The following is a 19,710-nucleotide window of genomic DNA, read 5'->3' as shown; positions in this document are numbered from 1 at the left end:
CAATGTAAAAAATAAACATTTTAACATTTGAAATTTTGCTACATAAGACTGGATGAATCAAGGCGGTCGGTCACATATTTCATTCGGTATAGAAAATGTGTAGGCGGCTTAACTTACCCTGTCCCGCGGCTCAACAAGTGCCAAGAGACTACTTTTCAAAACTGTCATGCTTACTTTAATTCTGATTATTTCCAGGGATACACAACATCCTGAAATATATGTAGATATTTTTGTTAGAAAGAATACTATATTTCCCTTGACGGAGTGCTGATGAATATAAAAAATCGAATCAAATCAAATTATATTTGTCACATGCGCCGAATAATTCACCTTAAAGTGAAATGCTTACTTACAAGCCCTTAACCAACAATGCAGTTTTAAGAAAAATACAACAAAAAATAAATAAAGTAACAATTAAAGAGGAGCAGTAAAATAACAATAGCGAGGCTATATACAGGGGGTACTGGTACAGAGTCAATGTGCGGGTGCACCGGCTCAACTTACCCCACTCTCCCCTACTGGATGTTTTTGACAGGTTATTTGCTATTTATGTGTATCCTTAGGCCTACAGTGTTTTTTAAATATTTTTTATTTATTCAGTTGTTTTGTTTATTTATTTACATTTACTATGTAAATCATGATTTCTGACTTTGATGCAATAAAGAAAGTATTGGATAGATTATATTTGATAGTCCCAGTCGGTATTAGAACATCAAGGCCGCCGGTGGGGAAAACAACCTGTGGTTACCTAGGTTACCCCCATTGGCTCACAGCTCACACCTTTTTCAAACGCAATGTTCTTGTTGTCTGCTTGTTTTAGTCAATTACAAAACTACATGGAAGAAAAGTACAACATGCCTAAAGATTACTTTACTTTTTTTTTTACTGCCTGCTCCGGAACACTGCCTGCTCCGGACTACTTAGAAAAACATAATGTTGTAGGGCTTCCCTCATGATGGTGCAAGCTAGCTACCGACAAGAACATTAAGCTAGCCAAGACCAACAACACAAACAAACGGACTATACTAAATAAGTTTAATGTCATACCTGTGATCTACACACAACTACTTGTAGCATACTTGGACACCGGGTTCCCACATTTCCCACTCTCCCACTCCGAATACCCTGAAGCCACAGGGCTCTTCTCGCAGGCTCTATTTCCCTACGTGGGAGCATTGCAAACCTTAGGTTGGGATTTTTTTTACCGCTTTTTCTCCCAAATTTCGTGATATCCAATTGGTAGTTACAATTTTGTCCCATCACCGCAACTCCCGTACGGACTCGGGAGGAGCGAAGGTCGAGAGACGGGTCCTCCAAAACAAGACCCTGCCAAGCCACATTGCTTCTTGACACACTGCTCGCTTAACCCGGAAGCCAGCCGCACCAATGTGTCGGAGGAAACGCAGTACAACTGGCGACCGAAGTCAGAATGCATGCGCCCAGCCCGCCACAAGGAATCGTTAGAGCGCGATGGGACAAGGACATCCCCGGCTGGCCAAACCCTCCCCTAACCCAGACGACGCAGGGCAAATTGTGCGCCACCTCATGGATCCCCCAGTCGCGGCCTGCTGCGACAGCCTGGGATGGAACCCGGGTCTGGAGTGACGCCTCTGCAATGCAGTGCCTTAGACTGCTGCGCCACTCGGGAGGCCGTGGGTTGGGATTTTTGACCTGGGTACATTGAACAACATTGCAGATTTTCGGCATGTTTTGTTATTTCAGTATAACAAAAAAAATCTACGAAGTTGTCTCTTTTACAGAAACCCCAGAGCCTCCCCTTTACATTGGTGATCTTCATCCTGAGGTTACTGACGCCAGGTCGTTAGGGACCAAATCACCCATTGTTCACTGACAAGCACATATGTCAACTTTCTTAGCTCAGCCAATACAGAGCGTGCCCTGGACACGAGAAACTTTGAAAGCATCCATGTAAAACTTATGCGGATCATGTGGTCTCAGCATGACCCATCCTTGAGAAAGAGCAGGGTAGGTAATACTTTTGTTAAGAACCTGGACAAGACCATCTGCCTTCAGACATTGTGGCCAGTAAGCTGGTTTGTGACGAGAATGGGCAGTCTAAAGGATATGCCTTCGTTCAAGGAGACTTCTGAAAGAGCCATAACAAAATTAAACGGAATGCTGCTAGTGTAGCGCTTACTCCTCAGCCTAAAGTGTCCCCACTTGCGCCACAGAATAGCTAGCGTTTTACATGGGGCAGATTGGTAAGATGCTGCAGGAGGGTGGTCATGTGTGCTAGCAAGGCAGAGGTCCTTTGTGTCCACAAAGTCAATATATGTGGCCCCAGCACAAGGCTCAGCGTGTCAAGTTCCTCACGAACCAAAACAAGGAGAGGATGGTCCGCTACAAGGAGAGGACAAGTAATCTAACAATTCCCCAACAACTACCTAATACACACAAATCTAAAGGGGTGAATGGGAATATGTACATGTAAGTAGGGTTGGAAACTTTCTGGTAAACTACTGTAATTTTTCCAAAAATTTTCCATGGGAAGTTAAGACTGGGGAATTTTGCTTAACTTCATCAAAAAAGTTAGCAAGTTAGTTTTTGCTACCATGTGGGTTTTAGCTTGCTTGAGCCTGCTAACTGAGGACTGTTAATTCACCTGTTTCCATACATGTTTAATTTGAAAACATTTATCTTACAAAGGAGTTGTTTAATCTAACTGCTTAACTATTTGGTTATTTTTTTACTCATTTGTTTCTAATCTTTACAGGAAAATGCCACGGGCACCGTCTGATGTGTGGAGACATTTCACTGCAGCTAATATAGAAGGAAAAGCTGTGTACATTTGCAAATACTGTGCCAAATCATATGTAAAGAATGAAACAAAGATGCAGAATCATCTGACCAAGTGCATAAAGTTCCCTCAGCGCTCACAACAAGCAACCTCTGACAAAAGTCCCTCTACTTCTATTCGAGGTGAAAATTATGAATCAGACACCTTATCGATAGCAACAGCTCATGGTCCTCCTGGAATCAGAAGTTTTTTTTTCACTCAATAGAGGAACGTAGCCAGAGAAATGCTGATGAATGTCTTGCTCGAGCTGTGTATGCAACTGGTTCACCTCTGATGCTCACAGGCAATGTCTATTGGAAGAGATTTCTGAATGTTCTTTGCCCAGCATACACCCCTCCAACCAGACATGCTTTATCTACTAAATTTCTGTATGCACAGTTCAACAGAGTTCAAGTGAAGGTCAAGCAAATCATAGAGAAAGCAGAGTGTATTACAATCTCTGATGGGTGGTTGAATGTTTGTGGGCAAGGAATAAATAACTACATCATTTCCACCCCTCAACCAGTATTCTACAAGAGCACAGACACAAGGGACAACAGACACACCGGTCTCTACATTGCAGATGAGCTGAAGGCAGTCATCAATGACCTTGGACCACAGAAGGTATTTGCACTGGTGACCGACAATGCTGTGAACATGAAGGCTGCTTAGTCTAAAGTGGAGGAGTCCTACCCTCACATCGCACCCATTGGCTGTGCTGCACATGCATTGAATCTGCTCCTCAAGGACATCATGGCACTGAAAACAATGGATGCACTCTACAAGAGAGCCAAGGAAATGGTTAGATATGTGAAGGGTCATCAAGTTATAGCAGCAATCTACCTCACCAAGCAAAGTGAGAAGAATAAGAGCACCACATTGAAGCTGCCCAGCAACACCCGTTGGGGTGGTGTTGTCATCATGTTTGACAGTCTCCTGGAGGGGAAGGAGTCTCTCCAAGAAATGGCCATATCACAGTCTGCCGATATGGACAGCCCAATCAAGAGGATCCTCCTGGATGATGTATTTTGGGAGAGAGTGGGTAAAGCAGCCTGAAACTCCTGAAACCTATAGCAGTAGCCATTGCACGGATTGAGGGAGACAATGCCATCCATTCTGATGTTCAGACTCTGCTTGCAGAAGTAAGAAAATAAATCCGTACTGCCCTGCCCACTTCATTGTTGCTCCAAGCAGAGGAAACTGCAGTTCTGAAATACATCAAAAAGCGTGAAGACTTCTGCCTGAAGCCCATACACGCCGCAGCGTACATGTTGGACCCCAAGTATGCTGACAAGAGAATCCTGTCTGGTGCAGAGATCAACAAGGCCTATGGTGTCATCACTACCGTGTCTCGGTTCTTGGCAGTCTGGCGAAGTACACTTCCAAGCAAGGGCTTTGGGATGGAGATGCAATATGGCAGTCGTGCCAACATATCTCATCAGCCACCTGGTGAAAGGGACTTTGTGGATCTGAGGCTCTTTCCCCTGTTGCCTCCATCATCCTCCAAATCCCACCAACATCAGCCGCCTCAGAGCGCAACTGGTCCTTGTTTGGGAACACACACACCAAAGTACGCAACAGGCTGACCAATACAAGGGTTGAAAAATGTATGGCCATCCGGGCAAATTTGAGGCTTTTTGAGCCTGATAACGAGCCCTCATCCACAAGGTTGGAAAGTAACAATGAAGATGAGGCCTCAGAGTCTGATGTTGAAGAGGTGGACATTGAGGAGGTCCAGGGAGAAGACATGGAAGCCTGAGAGGAAGACAACCAAAGCTTTAGTCTCTAGACTATCATTTTACAGATGTATGTTAAAAACGTTTTTGGGAGATGCGATGGATCATTTGGGATCATTCAATATTCCCTTTCTGTTTCTCCATATGATATGGTAAATATATCCAATGCAAAAACATCTATATTTAAATGGTATTAATATTAATTTGCATATATTTCCGTTGATTCCCATATATTCCCGTTAATTCCCACGGAAAGATTCCACCTCTGAATATTCCCCAAACTGTGCAACCCTACATGTAAGTATATGGATGAGCGATGGCCGAGCGGCATAGGCAAGGTGCAATAGATCGTATAAAATACAGTATATACATATGATATGAGTAATGTAAGATAGGTAAACATTATGAAAGTGGCATTATTTAGAGTGCATTGTATAAAGTGACAAGTGATTCACTGGACTCTTTCACATCTAGGTAAGGTTAACCCATACCTTTTTAAAGCAGCAATCAGCAGTTGAAACAATTACAAAGCATACTCCCCACCACTGTTTCTGTAAAAAGAGGGGGGGATGCAGCAGAAGAAATGTAACCACTCAAATTCAATATGTATAGTTTTAATCATGTTTTGAGGCTATACAGTGTTTGTTTACATTTACTTTGTTTACAAACATTGGAGTAAAACAAGCTATATTTTGGGTTCTGATGGGGTATATCTGTTGAAGTAAGCTGATGAGGCACAAGTTACTTTCTTCAAGAATCAATGGGTATATATCATTAAGTACAAAAATGGATGTAGCAACTGCTGATTGCCCCTTTAAGATAAGGTTGGGTTAATTTCAAATCAAAATCAAGTTTATTTTATATAGCTCTTCGTACATCAGCTAATATCTCGAAGTGCTGTACAGAAACCCAGCCTAAAACCCCAAACAGCAAGCAATGCAGGTGTAGAAGCACGGTGGCTGGGAAAAACTCCCTAGAAAGGCCAAAACCTAGGAAGAAACCTAGAGAGGAACCAGGCTATGAGGGGTGGCCAGTCCTCTTCTGGCTGTGCCGGGTGGAGATTATAACAGAACATGGCCAAGATGTTCAAAATGTTCATAAATGACCAGCATGGTCAAATAATAATCAGGAATAAATGTCAGTTGGCTTTTCATAGCCGATCATTAAGAGTTGAAAACAGCAGGTCTGGGACAGGTAGCACGTCCGGTGGACAGGTCAGGGTTCCATAACCGCAGGCAGAACAGTTGAAACTGGAACAGCAGCAAGGCCAGGTGTACTGGGGACAGCAAGGAGTCATCATGCCCGGTCGTCCTGACGCATTTAATTTAAAATTGAAACATTGAATTGAATGGAAACACACACACACAAACACGCATGACTGACAAAATGGGCTTCGAGACAGTAGGAAGAGCATGCGGGAAGTCCCCCTTGATCAAATCTAATGTTTTTGCTCGAAAGGTCACGGTCACGTTCTAAAGGTCACTCGCCTGGGGGAGTCCTCATTCCGCATGCAGTTGGTGAGAGCAAAAGAGAGGGAGCTGAGAGGGGAGTGCAACACCATTACCATTGAGTGTACCTGCAAACTGCCGGTCGCCGTTTCCGCGGTTACCAAACTTGGTGACCAGCTTTCCGTTGGGCTGGAAGATGAAGACGCAACATGCCTTGTTGTCCACGATGATGACGTGGCCGTTCCTGTCCACCGACACGCCTTTGGGGCCCATCAGCTTGCCCGAGCCAATCTTATTCTGAGATAGAGGGACAGTGGATAATACCCCAGTATTTCTGTTGGTTATTTTATATAAAGAAATAACAAACAGGTTCTCGCAAGTTAATGTTTCAGGCTGACATTTTCAATTCAGGCTAACGTCAAAGTCTCATAGTGGCATGGGAACATATTTTTCAGGTGCTGCTGGGTAGAAAAAGACTAAGTCAGAAAGCATACCCACATTGAGTTATCCATTATCAGTAAGTATCAGCCATCCAAAGCATCACTTAGGATAAAGCAATTCTGACAGCAGCTATTGATATGATGGAAAAGACTGGAATCCAAACTGAATAGCCCTCCATTTCAAAATGTTTTCACTTCAATGATGAAGTCTGGACCTGCTCCAACAGAAAGGCACTCGGACCGACAATTGGGGCAGCTAGAAGGCAGCACAAAGGATTTCAATGAAGGCAGGTCCAGACTGAGGGTTCCGGATCCAGACTGAATCAGTAAAGTGGAACAGAGCGATATCTAGTGTGGATTCCAGGATGAATGACAGCATTGTATAAACTTTGAACTCACCTTGAACTTCCCGTCGCTGGAGAAGATGCTAACCCACTTGTTGTCGTAGTCGGCTATGATGATGTCACCGCTGGGGTGCACCGCCACTCCTGTGGGCCGCTGCAGTTGCCCTGGAGACCGTCCACGCACCCCAAAGCGACTCTTGAACAGACCGTCGTTAGAGAAAATCTGCGAAAGAAACACGGGGCTGAATCACATGACTGAAGTTGATCTGATTGTCAAAATGCTTTGAAATATAAAACTTAAATCATCGGATAGTCAGTGCTCTTTTTTATTCAAATCAAATAAAATGTTATTTGTCACAAACACATGGTTAGCAAATGTTAATGCGAGTGTAGTGAAATGCTTGTGCTTCTTGTTCCGACAGTGCAGTAATATCTAACAAGTAATCTAACAATTCCCCAACAACTACCTAATACACACAAATATAAAAGGGTGAATGAGAATATGTACATGTAAGTATATGGATGAACGATGGCCGAGCGGCATAGGCAAGGTGCAATAGATGGTATAAAATACAGTATATACATGTGATATGAGTAATGTAAGCATATGTAAACATTATTAAAGTGGCATTATTTAGAGTGGCATTGTATAAAGTGACTAGTGATCCATTTATTCAAGCGACCAGTCACTGATACCCAATGTAGGCAGTGGCCTCTGAGTTAGTGGTTGCTGTTTAGCAGTCTGGTGGCCTTGAGATAGAAGCTGTTTTTCAGCCTCACTGTCCCAGCTTTGATGCACCTGTACTGACCTTGCCTTCTGGATGGTAGCGGTGTGAACAGGCAGTGGCTCGGGTGGTTGATGTCCTTGATGGTCTTTTTTGCCTTCCTGTGACATCGGGTGCTGTAGGTGTCATGGAGGGCAGGTAGCCCTCCATGACAGACCACACCACCCTCTCAAGAGCCTTGCCTCCACCCTGTAGGCTGTCCCGTCGTTATTGGTAATCAAGCCCACTACTGTTGTGCCGAACTTGATGATTGAGTTGGATGCGTGCATGGCCAGTCGTGGGTGAACAGGAAGTACAGGTGGGGGCTTAGCACGCACCCTTGTTGGGCCCTAGTGTTGAGGGTCAGCGAAGTGGAGATGTTGTTTCCTACCTTCACCACCTGGGGGCGGCCCGTCAAAGTCCAGGACCCAATTGCACAGGGTGGGGTTGAGACCCAGGGCCTCCAACTTGATGATGAGCTTGGAGGGTACTATGGTGTTGAATGCTGAGCTGTAGTCAATGAACAGCATTCTTACATAGGTATTCCTTTTGTCTAGATGGGATAGGGCAGTGTGAGTGTGATGGTGATTGTGTCGTCTGTGGACCTGTTGGGACGGTATGCAAACTGAGGTGGGTCCTAGGGTGGCCGGTAAGGTGGAGGTGATATGATCCTTGACTAGTCTCTCAAAGCACTTCATGATGACAAGTGAGTGCTACGGAGCGGTACTCATTTAGTTCAGTTATCTTTGCCTTCTTGGGTACAGGAACAATGGTAGCCAACTTGAAGCATGTGGGGACAACAGACTGGGATAGGGAGCGATTGAATATGTCCGTAAACACACCAGCCAGCTGGTCTGCGCATGCTCTGAGGACGTGCTAGGGATGCCGTCTGGGCCAGCAGCCTTGCAAGGGTTAACATGTTTAAATGTTTTCCTCAAGTCGGCCACGGAGAAGGAGGGGGGGGGGGGGGGGGGGGGGCGCAGTCCTTGTTAGCGGGCCGCAATGGTGGCACTGTATTATCCTCAAAGTGGGCAAAGAAGGTGTTTAGTTTGTCTGGAACTAAATGTGGCTGGATTTCTTTTTGTAGTCCGTGATTTCCTGTAGACCCTGCCACATACGTCTCGTGTCTGAGCCGTTGAATTGCGACTCCACCTTGTCCCTATACTGGCATTTCGCTTGTTTGATTGCCTTGCGTAGGGAATAACTACACTGTTTATATTCAGTCATATTCCCAGACCTTTGTCCATGGTTAAATGCGGTGGATCGCGCTTTCAGTTTTGGCGAATGCCGCCATCCATCCACGGTTTCTGGTTAGGGTAGGTTTTAATATAGTCACAGTGGGTACAACATCTCCAATGCACTTCTTTATAAACACACTCAGAGTCAGCGTATAGGTCGATGTTGTTCTCTGAGGCTGTCCGGAACATATTCCAGTCCGTGTGATCAAAACAATCTTGAAGCGTGGCTTCCGATTGGTCGGACCAGCGTTGGATGGTTCTCGTCACTGGCACATCCTGTTTGAGTTTCTGCCTATAAGACGGTAGGAGCAAGATGGCGTCGTGGTCGGATTTTCCGAAGGGAGGGCGGGGGAGGGCTTTGTATGCATCGCGGAAGTTGGAGTAGCAGTGGTCGAGGGTATTGCGCATGCGTGTAGCACAATCAATATGCTGGTAGAATTTAGGTAGCCTTGTTATCAAATTTGCTTTGTTAAAATCCCCAGCTACAATAAATGCACCCTCAGGATATATGGTTTCCAGTTTGCATATTGTCGAGTGAAGTTCCTTGATGGCCATCTTAGTGTCTGCTTGAGGGGGAATGTACACAGCTGTGACTATAACTGACGAGGATTCTCTTGGTAGGTAAAATGGCCGGAATTTGATTGTACGGAATTCTAGGTCGGTGAGCAGAAGGAGTTGAGTTCCTGTATGTTGTTATGATTACACCATGAGTCGTTAATCATGAAGCATACACCCCCGCCCTTCCTCTTCCCAGAGAGGTGTTTTTCTCTGTCTGCGCAATGCATGGAGAAGCCCGGTGGCTGAACCGATTCCCGCCATCATATCCCGAGAGAGACATATTTCCCGTGAAACAGAGAATGTTACAATCTCAGATGTCTCTCTGGAAGGCAACCCTTGCTCGAATTTCGTCTACCTTGTTGTCAAGAATGGACATTGGCTAGTAGTATACTCGGGAGAGGTGGGCGATGTGCACGTCTACGGAGCCTGACCAGGTGGCCGCTTCGTCTGCCCCTTCCGCTGTTTTGGGTCGACTACTGGAATTAGATCCATTGTCCTGGGTGGTGGTCCGAACAGAGGGTCCGCTTTGGGAAAGTCGTATTCTTGCTGACTCAAAATTAATGTGTGCTGTAGTAAATAAATGAATTAAAACCTTTGTCAATTTCCATTATTCATCTGGTATTCAAGCCATGTAAATCCCCAGATCAACATCGCCTGTATGTTCATTTGATGGAACATATTCTCAGCCCTTTTCAACTCAAATGCATTAAAGGCAGGACGGACAGCTGATGTTTGGTCTCCATGGAGATGACAAAGTGCAGCTCTCACCAAGCGAATTATGTTCAATAGCGACGATGAGTCATTGTGCTCAGCCTACCAGCATCCCACAATTCCTTCAGATATTTCCCTCAGGCCAAGAGAAGAAGCATAATGTGTTTGTTGATCCTACCCTGAACAACTGGTATCATCTGAAATATAAGACATTCTACTGTACAGTGTTAACCACTTGCGATGTAAACTCAATCTATTATTGCAATCTGTTATATGACTGCTAGTTATCTTTTGAAGCCAAATCATTTTAGTGAGGTAGTTGGCTGAACTACATTTGTGTGACAAGTAACCTTGCCTTGAGACCTCTGTTAGCTCTAACGGTAATGCCTGAGCATTAGCTCAACAGGCCTTGGTCAAAAGCAGTGCACTAAGGAATAGGGTGCTATTTGGGATTCAGGCATGGTCTTGAGTCGAGTCAATGACACGGGTTTAATTAATGATCTATGAAATAGAGCTAGAGGTGGCAGTCTCCAGCCAGTTCCCTTACCTGAACACACTGGTTATTGCTGTCTGCTATCAACACATTGCCTACTGAGGAGGCAGCCACACCCTGTAGATTGGTGAATTCCCCTTTGTTTCTTCCCTTTGTACCTGGAAGGCATGAAATAAACAAGTGTCAAATTCCCCCGTGATGCTTATTCATCATGAGTGTAGATTAAGAGTTTCCAAAGCGAATTTTTTTTGACATATGATTTTTTTTTTTACGGCGAACTGTATTATTCTGTCTTTGGTCAGTTCCCGGAGTAACTTTTTTCCAATTCCACCCATGTATAACTTTGACAAGTAACTCATAGCATATTAGTGTTGTCATGATACTAGAATTTTGACTTCGATACCAATACCAGGTTTAGTATCATGATACTCAATACCATCACAATAATCGACACCAAAATGATACCACAGCAAAAAAAAGGTATTGTAATGAAACAGCAGAGTCGATTTCCGCGCTTATAAACTCAGGGTCGTTACAGTATATTAGCCAAAGTCACTGAATGGCACTTGATCCAGACAGAGAAACTCACCTACTGCTCTGTTCAATCGTTTGGCATCTTTTGAAGTTTTTTTTTACATCAAAATGTTTGAATCAATTATACAATCATAAAATCAATTTGACTTTGTTTTTTACCCATCTAAACTACATAATACAAATGGTAATACTTTATTTAAATGGTAAATCTCTACTGATAAAATTAGGCCCCGTGTAGCTCAGTTTGTAGAGCATGGCGCCTACAACGCCAGGGTTGTGGGTTTGGTTCCAAAATGTATGTACTCACTACTGTAAGTCACTCTGGATAAGAGCATCTGCTAAATTACTCAAATGTAAATTTAGCCTAGGCCTATTCACAGTACAGGTGAATGCATAATCAATTGGAGACCAATAAAGTGAATGAATAAAGTTTTGGTGGCAATCAGCTTTGAAATCAGTACATTTTGCATTATAGTTTCCATGTTAAATCACAAACAAAGTACTACGGTAGTAAATTGATGTTTGGTTCCGCTGTAAACTAGCAAAGTTAGCCTACATAGCTTGATGCTACCCGTATCTTCTTGCATTTTAAAGTGTTCTAGCCTGTATGGACATTGTTTTGAGAACAGTAATTAACAGTTTCAACATGCCGTTTCGCATTATTCAAGTGTGTTAACTTCTGTGCAGAGTGGTTAGCTAACATGATGCAGTCCAGGCTCCCAGTGCAGGCTAGCAATGAGTAAGTGTAGCAGGCACGGTGCGCGCCTCACACTATAACGGGACATCGCTGAGCTGATAGAGTTGATCCGTGAGATACATTTTGACAGAAGTACTGAACGTAACCAAAATTCAAGTACCAAACCAATTTTCATGTTCTAGTATCGAAAAAGTACTGACGTTTCTGTATACCGCAGTGGTGGAAAAAGTACCCAATAGTCATACTTGAGTAAAAGTGACGATATCTTCATAGAAAGTTACTCAAGTAAAAGTGAAAGTCACCCAGTAAAATACTACTTGTTTAAAAGTTGCTAAAATATGCTTAAGTATCGAAAGTAGAAGTAAAAGTATAAATCATTTCAAATTCCTTATAATAAGCAAAGCAGACAGCACAATTTTCTTGTTTTAAAAATGTACGGATAGCCAGGGGCACACTCCAACACTCACACATTATTTACAAAAGATGCATTTGTGTTTAGTGAGTCCACCAGATCAGAGGCAGTAGGGATGACCATGTGTTCTCTTGATAAGTGAGTGAATTTCACAATTTCCCTGTCCTGCTAAGCATTCAAAATGTAACGAGTACTTTGGGTTGTCAGCGAAAATGCATGGAGTAAAAATAACAATATTTTCTTTAGGAATGTAGTGAAGTAAAAGTTGTCAAAAAATATAAATAGTAAAGTACAGATACCCCAAAAAACTACAACATATAATTATGTATTAGGTGAACTGTCCCTTTTAAATGTGTTAAACACCAATGATAAGATAACCATTACCGATCCTGAAAATTTGGTCATCTTCGATGGGGTTCTCTTTCCTCTTCCCCGTGCTGTACATACTGGCTGGCCTCTTGATGACCTTCTGCTTGACGTGGCTACTCCCGGGCGACTTCAACCTCTTCTTAGCGCTCTCCGTACTGGGCGACACATCCGCCGACTTTGTCGCTTTAATCTTAAAGGGACTCCCCTTAATATGCTGGTCATACAGACGCAGCGACAGCGTCAAACTACCCTCTTTCGGCGCCGTGTACAGATACTCGTACGTCCCGTTCTTGTTGTCCAGTATCTCGCCGTCGCCCACGCTACCGTCCGGCGTGGCGATCTCCGCCGTGATGTTTGCTTTCCCCATCTTACACAGCTCACCGTCCTTGTCCTTGGTCGTGATGGTGACAGAGGTGGGCAGGCCCGCTACGCACTGCCTCAGGCCCTCGCCTGTGGCCACCGTCTCGGACGCCACGGCATTTGTGGTAACTATAGTACCCAGGTTGTGGATGGACTTCTTGAGGCCCTCTGTCTCCACCAGGAAGTCCAGCTGGTCATTCTCACCGGGCTGGAGGGGGAGCCCTTGGCTGGCCAGCTCACTGAGCCGCTCGCTCATCTGCTTCTTGACGAGCAGGACCTCGGCCTCGGTGCCGTGGCTCAGGGCCTGTTCGGTGAAGTTGCAGCTGCTGTTGATGCCATCCTGGCCCTGGAATAACGTGTCCAGCTGGGCTTGGAGTACCTGGGAGAAACATAATGTAGAGAGGGCAAAAGAGTGAGGGGGTGGGATAGTAGAGAGGGTGAGGGCGTAGAAGGGTGTCAGGTGGGTGTGAATGGAGATGCACATGTGGGCATGCAAACAGGGGCTGTTTGGGCTGACAACACACACACACGTGTAAACACTGTATACAATCTGTCAATGTACACACATGGACGCATGTGCACACACACACACATATATACAATCTGTCAATGTACACACACAATCTGTCAATGTAAACACACAAACATCTGATCAACAAACACATACACCGGCCTCCCGGGTGGCGCGGTGGTCTAGGGCACTGCATCGCAGCGCTAGCTGCGCCACCAGAGTCTCTGGGTTCGCGCCCAGGCTCTGTCGTAGCCGGCCGCGACCGGGAGGTCCGTGGGGCGACGCACAATTGGCTTAGCGTCGTCCGGGTTAGGGAGGGTTTGGCTGGTAGGGATATCCTTGTCTCATCGCGCTCCAGCGACTCCTGTGGCGGGCCGGGCGCAGTGCGCGCTAACCGAGGGGGCCAGGTGCACGGTGTTTCCTCCGACACATTGGTGCGGCTGGCTTCCGGGTTGGAGGCGCACTGTGTTAAGAAGCAGTGCGGCTTGGTTGGGTTGTGCTTCGGAGGACGCATGGCTTTCGACCTTCGTCTCTCCCGAGCCCGTACGGGAGTTGTAGCGATGAGACAAGATAGTAATTACTAGCGATTGGATACCACGAAAATTGGGGAGAAAAAAGGGGTAAAAAATAAATAAAATAAAAATAAAAACACATACACCTAACAAATGTGCAGACACAGACATGCAAATATATACTGTAAGCAGGGCACTGGGAACATACACAACAAATTAAAACAGTCATCTGCTTTTAGACAGCTGTCCACATGCCACATGAATAACAGTCAATTTGCTGTATTGAGAATAAAGCAACATTTTCCATTACCAAGAATAAACATAGAATTGCAGAATACGCTAAGTGGACTTTTGACACATCCACTGGTATAGGCATATGGTAGAGTGTTGACTAACTATCATAGTTATCACTTGTTAACATAACACCACAGCACAAAAATGCTACAGGGTCGGGTCAAAACACTGAGCATCGCACACACGCACACAGTCTCACTGTCTCCCTCACACACACACTCACCTGCATCTGGCTATCACACTCATCCTCTTCGACAACACGAGCGGCCATTGAGCTATCAAAGTCCCCAGCCAAAACGACTTTCTCCACCCCTATCTATATCAACCCTTGCTTCATACTGTATAAGACTCACACTCTGAAAGAGTAACACAAATATATTCCAGATAGAGAAAGAGGACGCACTAAAGGCAGGGAGATACAGTACACACTCACACCACTGTACCTACCCACTTTATCAACCCCTCTCTGCTTCCAAGACTCACCCTCTCTTTAAACATGAACAGCTCAGCTAGCTTGCTAGAAGATACAGCACTTTCAAAGCCTAAATTACCAACTAGATAGACATAATGGCAACACCAAAGCCTAGATATAGAAAAGTAGAAAGTGTCCACACCCTATAGGAAAGGGCAGACAGATAAAAGTACTTTATGCAGCACTCTGCCTGCTCTAGCCAGCCGGTCCTACTTGTGAATCATTCCTATGTGATGTTGCTCTCCTCCCTAAGGGGGAGGGCGCTAGGCCAGCCTGGGTGATTGGTTCTCTGGGCTGGGTGAGGCGTCAGCTTTTCTGCCCTGGCAGTCCGTCTCTCCAGCCCTCCCCAATCCATGTTTTATTTAATCATTTATCAGAGAACTGCCCGATCGACAGCTGAGCCACTGGCATGCAAAGTAGAAACAGTGTTAACAGAGCCTCTGCTGCTGTGTGGGATAGTAGAACTAACTGAGGACTTTATTTCTATTTCTAAGTTATTTATCCTTTATTAGCACAGTTTTAATTTAATTGAGAGTAAACAATCTCTTTTAGGAAGGCACATTGGAATCAGAAAACGTTTCAGTTGTTGTAAAATTACCACCTATTGCTTTCAATATATACTACATTTTCAAATTGGGAAGCATCTATTTTCAGTATTTTTTTTGTTCACATCGTGAGTATAATGCCGTTCATTCTTGGTTTAAAAACTATGCCCATGTTAAGAAATGTCTTTCCTTTATCTCCTAATCATATATCTGTTTACTTTCATGGACCACCTGCCTCTAATTTCGTATCATATTGTCTGTGTGCACCAAACAGATTGACGAAACAGAAACCCACAAGAAAAGGTTCAAATAAATGTCCCACTCAACCCCCCCCCCCCATTTATTAAACATTGGGGCCTCACCTTCTGCTTGAGGCCGTAGTTGACCTCAAGCTCCATGAGCAGGACACTCTTGCGGACGTTCAGGGTCTTCTGCAACTCATCGAACGTGGTGTGGATGTCCCCCTCGATGGAGCTCTTCTGATTGGTCAGCTGCTGCAGGATCTCCGACAGCACCTGCAGAGCTGAGTCGATGTCAGGCAGCCTAAAGGAAGGGAGGGAGTCAGAGGGTGGGTGCGATCAGTCATAGGTCAAAATTAGCTGACTGTGACTAAATTGCTTTGAAGGATGGAGTGTTTTGACCCTCAAACTACTGGGTCATCGGGGATAATACTTAGGTTGCCTCTGACACATATTTTACACATGTTGTTAGGTTACACTTCTTACACGTTGTTAGGTTACAGCCTTATTCTAAAATTGTCCCTCATCAATCTACACACAATGCCCCATAATGACAAAGCAAAAATTGGTTTTTAGAAATGTTTGCTAATTTATTAAAAATAAATCACATTTACATAAGTATTCAGACGCTTTACTCAGTACTTTGTTTAAGCACCTTTGGCAGCGATTACAGCCTCGAGTCTTCTTGGGTATGACGCTACAAGCTTGGCACACATCTATTTGGGGAGATTCTCCCATTCTTCTCTGCAGATCTTCTCAAGCTCTGTCAGGTTGGATGGGGAGCGTCACTGCACAGTTATTTTCAGGTCTCTCCAGAGATGTTCGATCGGTTTTAAGTCCGGGCTCTGGCTGGACCATTCAAGGACATTCGGAGACTTGTCCCGAAGCCACACCTAAGTTGTCTTGGCTGTGTGCTTAGGGTCGTCGTCCTGAGCGCTATGGAACAGATTTTCATCAAGGATCTCTCTGTACTTTGACCTGTTCATCTTTACCTCAATCCAGGTTTCCTCCAGATGTGATGCTTGGCATTCAGGTCAAAGACTTAAATCTTGGTTTCATCAGACCAGAGAATCTTGTTTATCATGGTCTGAGAGTCTTTAGGTGCCTTTCGCAAACTCCAAAAGGGATTTCATGTGTCTTTGTTAGGTGAGAATTATCGGTTAATAGAATGATTAGAATATTCCGCCCTGAAACATATAATTTTATGGAAGTGATTAGAATGTATAACATCATAATCAATAAATGTGTAGTCTAGTCAGAATTAGGGTAAAGACAATATATCTTTATGGTATTATAAACACAGACTGTCTGAGCTTGGTGCCGACCTGACTAGAGATTTGGGAGAAGAACAGGGTGTATGTCTCAAGGACAAGGTCACTAATCTCTGGCGGCTGGGTAGCAGGACATGTGTGTGCGTCTGTTTGTATGCATGTGTGTGTGTGTGTGTGTGTGTGTGTGTGTGTGTGTGTGTGTGTGTGTGTGTGTGTGTGTGTGTGTGTGTGTGTGTGTGTGTGTGTGTGTGCGGTTGTGTGAATGTGTGGGCGTGAGAAGTCAGTATAAAATGAATTGTTTTGTATTCCTGACTTTAGAACGTTCCGTGAATAAACCTTTTTGACTATCTATTTTAGCTGGGCCTCCGTCTGTTTCAATCGACCAGGATCTTACATATTCTGGTTTGCAGACTGAGTAATAATTAAATTGGGTTATATACCTTGAGAACAAAATTCTCTTATCAGTCTTTTACTGAGGAGTGGCTCCCGTCTGGCCACCATAAAGGCCTGATGGTGGAGTTCTGCAGAGATGGTTGTCTTTCTGGAAGGTTCTCCCATCTCCACAGAGGAACTCACCTCCCTGACCAAGGCCCTCCCCCCGATTGCTTAGTTTGGCCAGGCAGCCAGCTTTAGGAAGAGTCTTGGTGGTTCCAAACTTCTTCCATTTAAGAATGATGGAGGTCATTGTGTTCTTGGGGACCTTCAATGCTGCAGAAATGTTTTGGTACCCTTCCCCAGATCTGTGCCTCGACACAATCCTGTCTCGGCACTCTCCGGAAAATTCCTTCGACTTCATTGCTTGGTTTTTGCTCTGACATGCATTGTCAACAGTGGGACCTTATATAGACAGGTGTGTGCCTTTCCAAATCATGTCCAATCAATTGAATTTACCACAGGTGGACTCCAAGTTCTGGAAAAATCTCAAGGAGGATCAATGGAAACAGGATGCATCTGATCTCAATTTTGAGTCTCATAGCAAAGGGTCTGAATACTTATGTATAAGGTATTTCTGCTTCTTATTTTTAATACATTTGCAAAGATTTCCCAAAAACGTTTTTCGCTTTGTCATTATGGGGTATTGTGTGTAGATTGCTGAGGAATTTGTTTTATTTAATCCATTTGAGAATAAGGCTGTAACGTAACAACATGTGTAAAAAGTCAAGGGGTCTGACTGAATACTTAGGTAGATTAAGAACTTTGAGTCTAATAGGAAAAATCAATACACTAGTGCAAATTGGAGAAGAACATATGGTATACATTATTCTGTGTACAGCTGCAACCAAAGATGGCACCATTAACCCACTTTCCCCAAGGGTGTGTTGGGCCATTACTTTTTTTTTTAATTTATTTATTTATTTTGGTTGTAATTTGTTTTTATGGTTGTAAATATGTTTTATAACGTCCCCCAGGGGTATGTATTGGCCCCTACCGGTTTTTGACGGCGTCAAGCTGGTCCTGCAGCAAGGCCTTGTGCTCCTCGACCACATCTTTGAGGGGCACAGTGGGGTGCTCGGCATGCTCAGCGCTCGTACACTCCTGGCACATGGCTGTCTCACACGGTGGACAGTAGAACTCCATCACCTAGACAAGAGCAAAGCAAGAGTTTATAGGTCAAGGTAAGAAACGGTATGAGAATCCATTTTCTCCTCTCCTTTTCCTTTCCTCTGACATGATTGCAAATGCATACTGTGCAGGTGTGCGAAAGCACTACCCAAATATTCCCAGAATATATGAGGGTACAAAATACTGTAGATATCTACTAACCCTAAAACGTATTTCCAATTAACTATACAAAAAAAACACCACAATTAATCTCAAATAATTTTTTCCCCAAAACATCACACCCTGTAGTAAACCTCTGTATCAAGCTTTGAAGCAAGTCACTTAGGAGTTCAGTGCCAATGTGGTAGTGCCCCGTGCCAGTATCCCATAAAAATAAACCTGTTGCTATGGTGACGAGCTAGAGCAATATGCAAGAAAGTCGATGTCACGGAATCTCCTGCTGAAGTGCCACAGACATGTCTAGACTGTTAAATGCCATCAATATCCTGACCATCACTGTAATTTCAACAAGGTGACCGATCGGTAGAATCCTTTACTCCTGCAATAACGTTATATGGACACTGATGGATGGAAATTATTAGCTGCGTGTGTGTGTGTGTGTGTGTGTGTGTGTGTGTGTGTGTGTGTGTGTGTGTGTGTGTGTGTGTGTGTGTGTGTGTGTGTGTGTGTGTGTGTGTGTGTGTGTGTGTGTGTGTGTGTGTGTGTGTGTGAGAGAGAGAGTCTGTCTGTCGTTATATCCTACATTTCCCACGTGGTTGAGGCAAGAGAGCGGTTGTCCCGTGGCCACAGAGTTGATGGTCTCCAACACTGCGCTCTCCTGCCTGCAGCTGTCGCTGGGGGGCCGGTGCAGCACATCCATCAGGTTGGTTATGAAGAAGTTGCTCTGCAGCGCCGCCGCGCCTTTCTCCGGCAGGATAGATGTCTGGCGGCACACGGGGCACGACAGCGTCAGGCTGTGGGTGGGGATGCAGTTCTGCAGGCACCTGGATAGGGGAGAGGAGGGTAGAAGGGTGGAGTCAAATGTCTGTGATGTGGATATACTTATTAGTGTTTCTAGACTATTTCTATACCGCCACAGCCCTAATACCTGTCATGACAGAAAATACAGGCTACATGCCTGTGTCCTCAAAAGTAGTGTCCTAACTAAGGAAGAGGTTGTCATTTGGGATGCAACAACAGACATTGTATCATACTTATATGTTATTATGACTCTCGTCTAATATATTCTACTTGAGTCAGGAAAAAAATAGTTTTCATTAGATTCGATGGCTTTACAGGATCAAATCCTAAAATGTTGCAGTATGCAGACATGGGGTCATTTCCACCATACACCAACAACACTGACTTGTAATACCAGTGCGTGACTCTATAACACATTGTATGAAGGGGTGGGATTCACAGT

General features: G+C 44.4%; 1 protein-coding gene across 6 annotated transcripts in view; it reads right to left on the bottom strand.

The window, feature by feature from the left end:
* The window catches only part of LOC139566946 (tripartite motif-containing protein 2-like), a 54,586-nt gene that overhangs the window by 13,520 nt on the left and 21,356 nt on the right, over positions 1-19,710 (bottom strand). For 4 of the 6 annotated variants that reach the window (XR_011673191.1, XM_071388332.1, XM_071388331.1 and 1 more), the window contains exons 3-9: positions 19,051-19,291; positions 18,175-18,326; positions 15,598-15,778; positions 12,557-13,280; positions 10,584-10,687; positions 6,821-6,988; positions 6,098-6,278 (exon numbers count right to left, since the gene is read on the bottom strand). Coding sequence is in view for 4 of the 6 variants with exons in the window: in XM_071388332.1 (XP_071244433.1) it covers positions 6,098-6,278; positions 6,821-6,988; positions 10,584-10,687; positions 12,557-13,280; positions 15,598-15,778; positions 18,175-18,326; positions 19,051-19,291 (1,751 nt within the window). In the remaining 2 variants the exon portion in view is untranslated. The remainder of the gene's footprint in view (positions 1-6,097; positions 6,279-6,820; positions 6,989-10,583; positions 10,688-12,556; positions 13,281-15,597; positions 15,779-18,174; positions 18,327-19,050; positions 19,292-19,710) is intronic. The other 2 variants (XR_011673192.1, XM_071388334.1) reach the window with 1 other exon arrangement.

This window comes from Salvelinus alpinus, chromosome 39, assembly GCF_045679555.1.
Source record: "Salvelinus alpinus chromosome 39, SLU_Salpinus.1, whole genome shotgun sequence".
In the NCBI taxonomy this organism is placed as follows: domain Eukaryota; kingdom Metazoa; phylum Chordata; class Actinopteri; order Salmoniformes; family Salmonidae; genus Salvelinus; species Salvelinus alpinus.
Note: the sequence above shows the minus strand (reverse complement) of the source record. Positions and strands in the feature narration are given on the sequence as shown.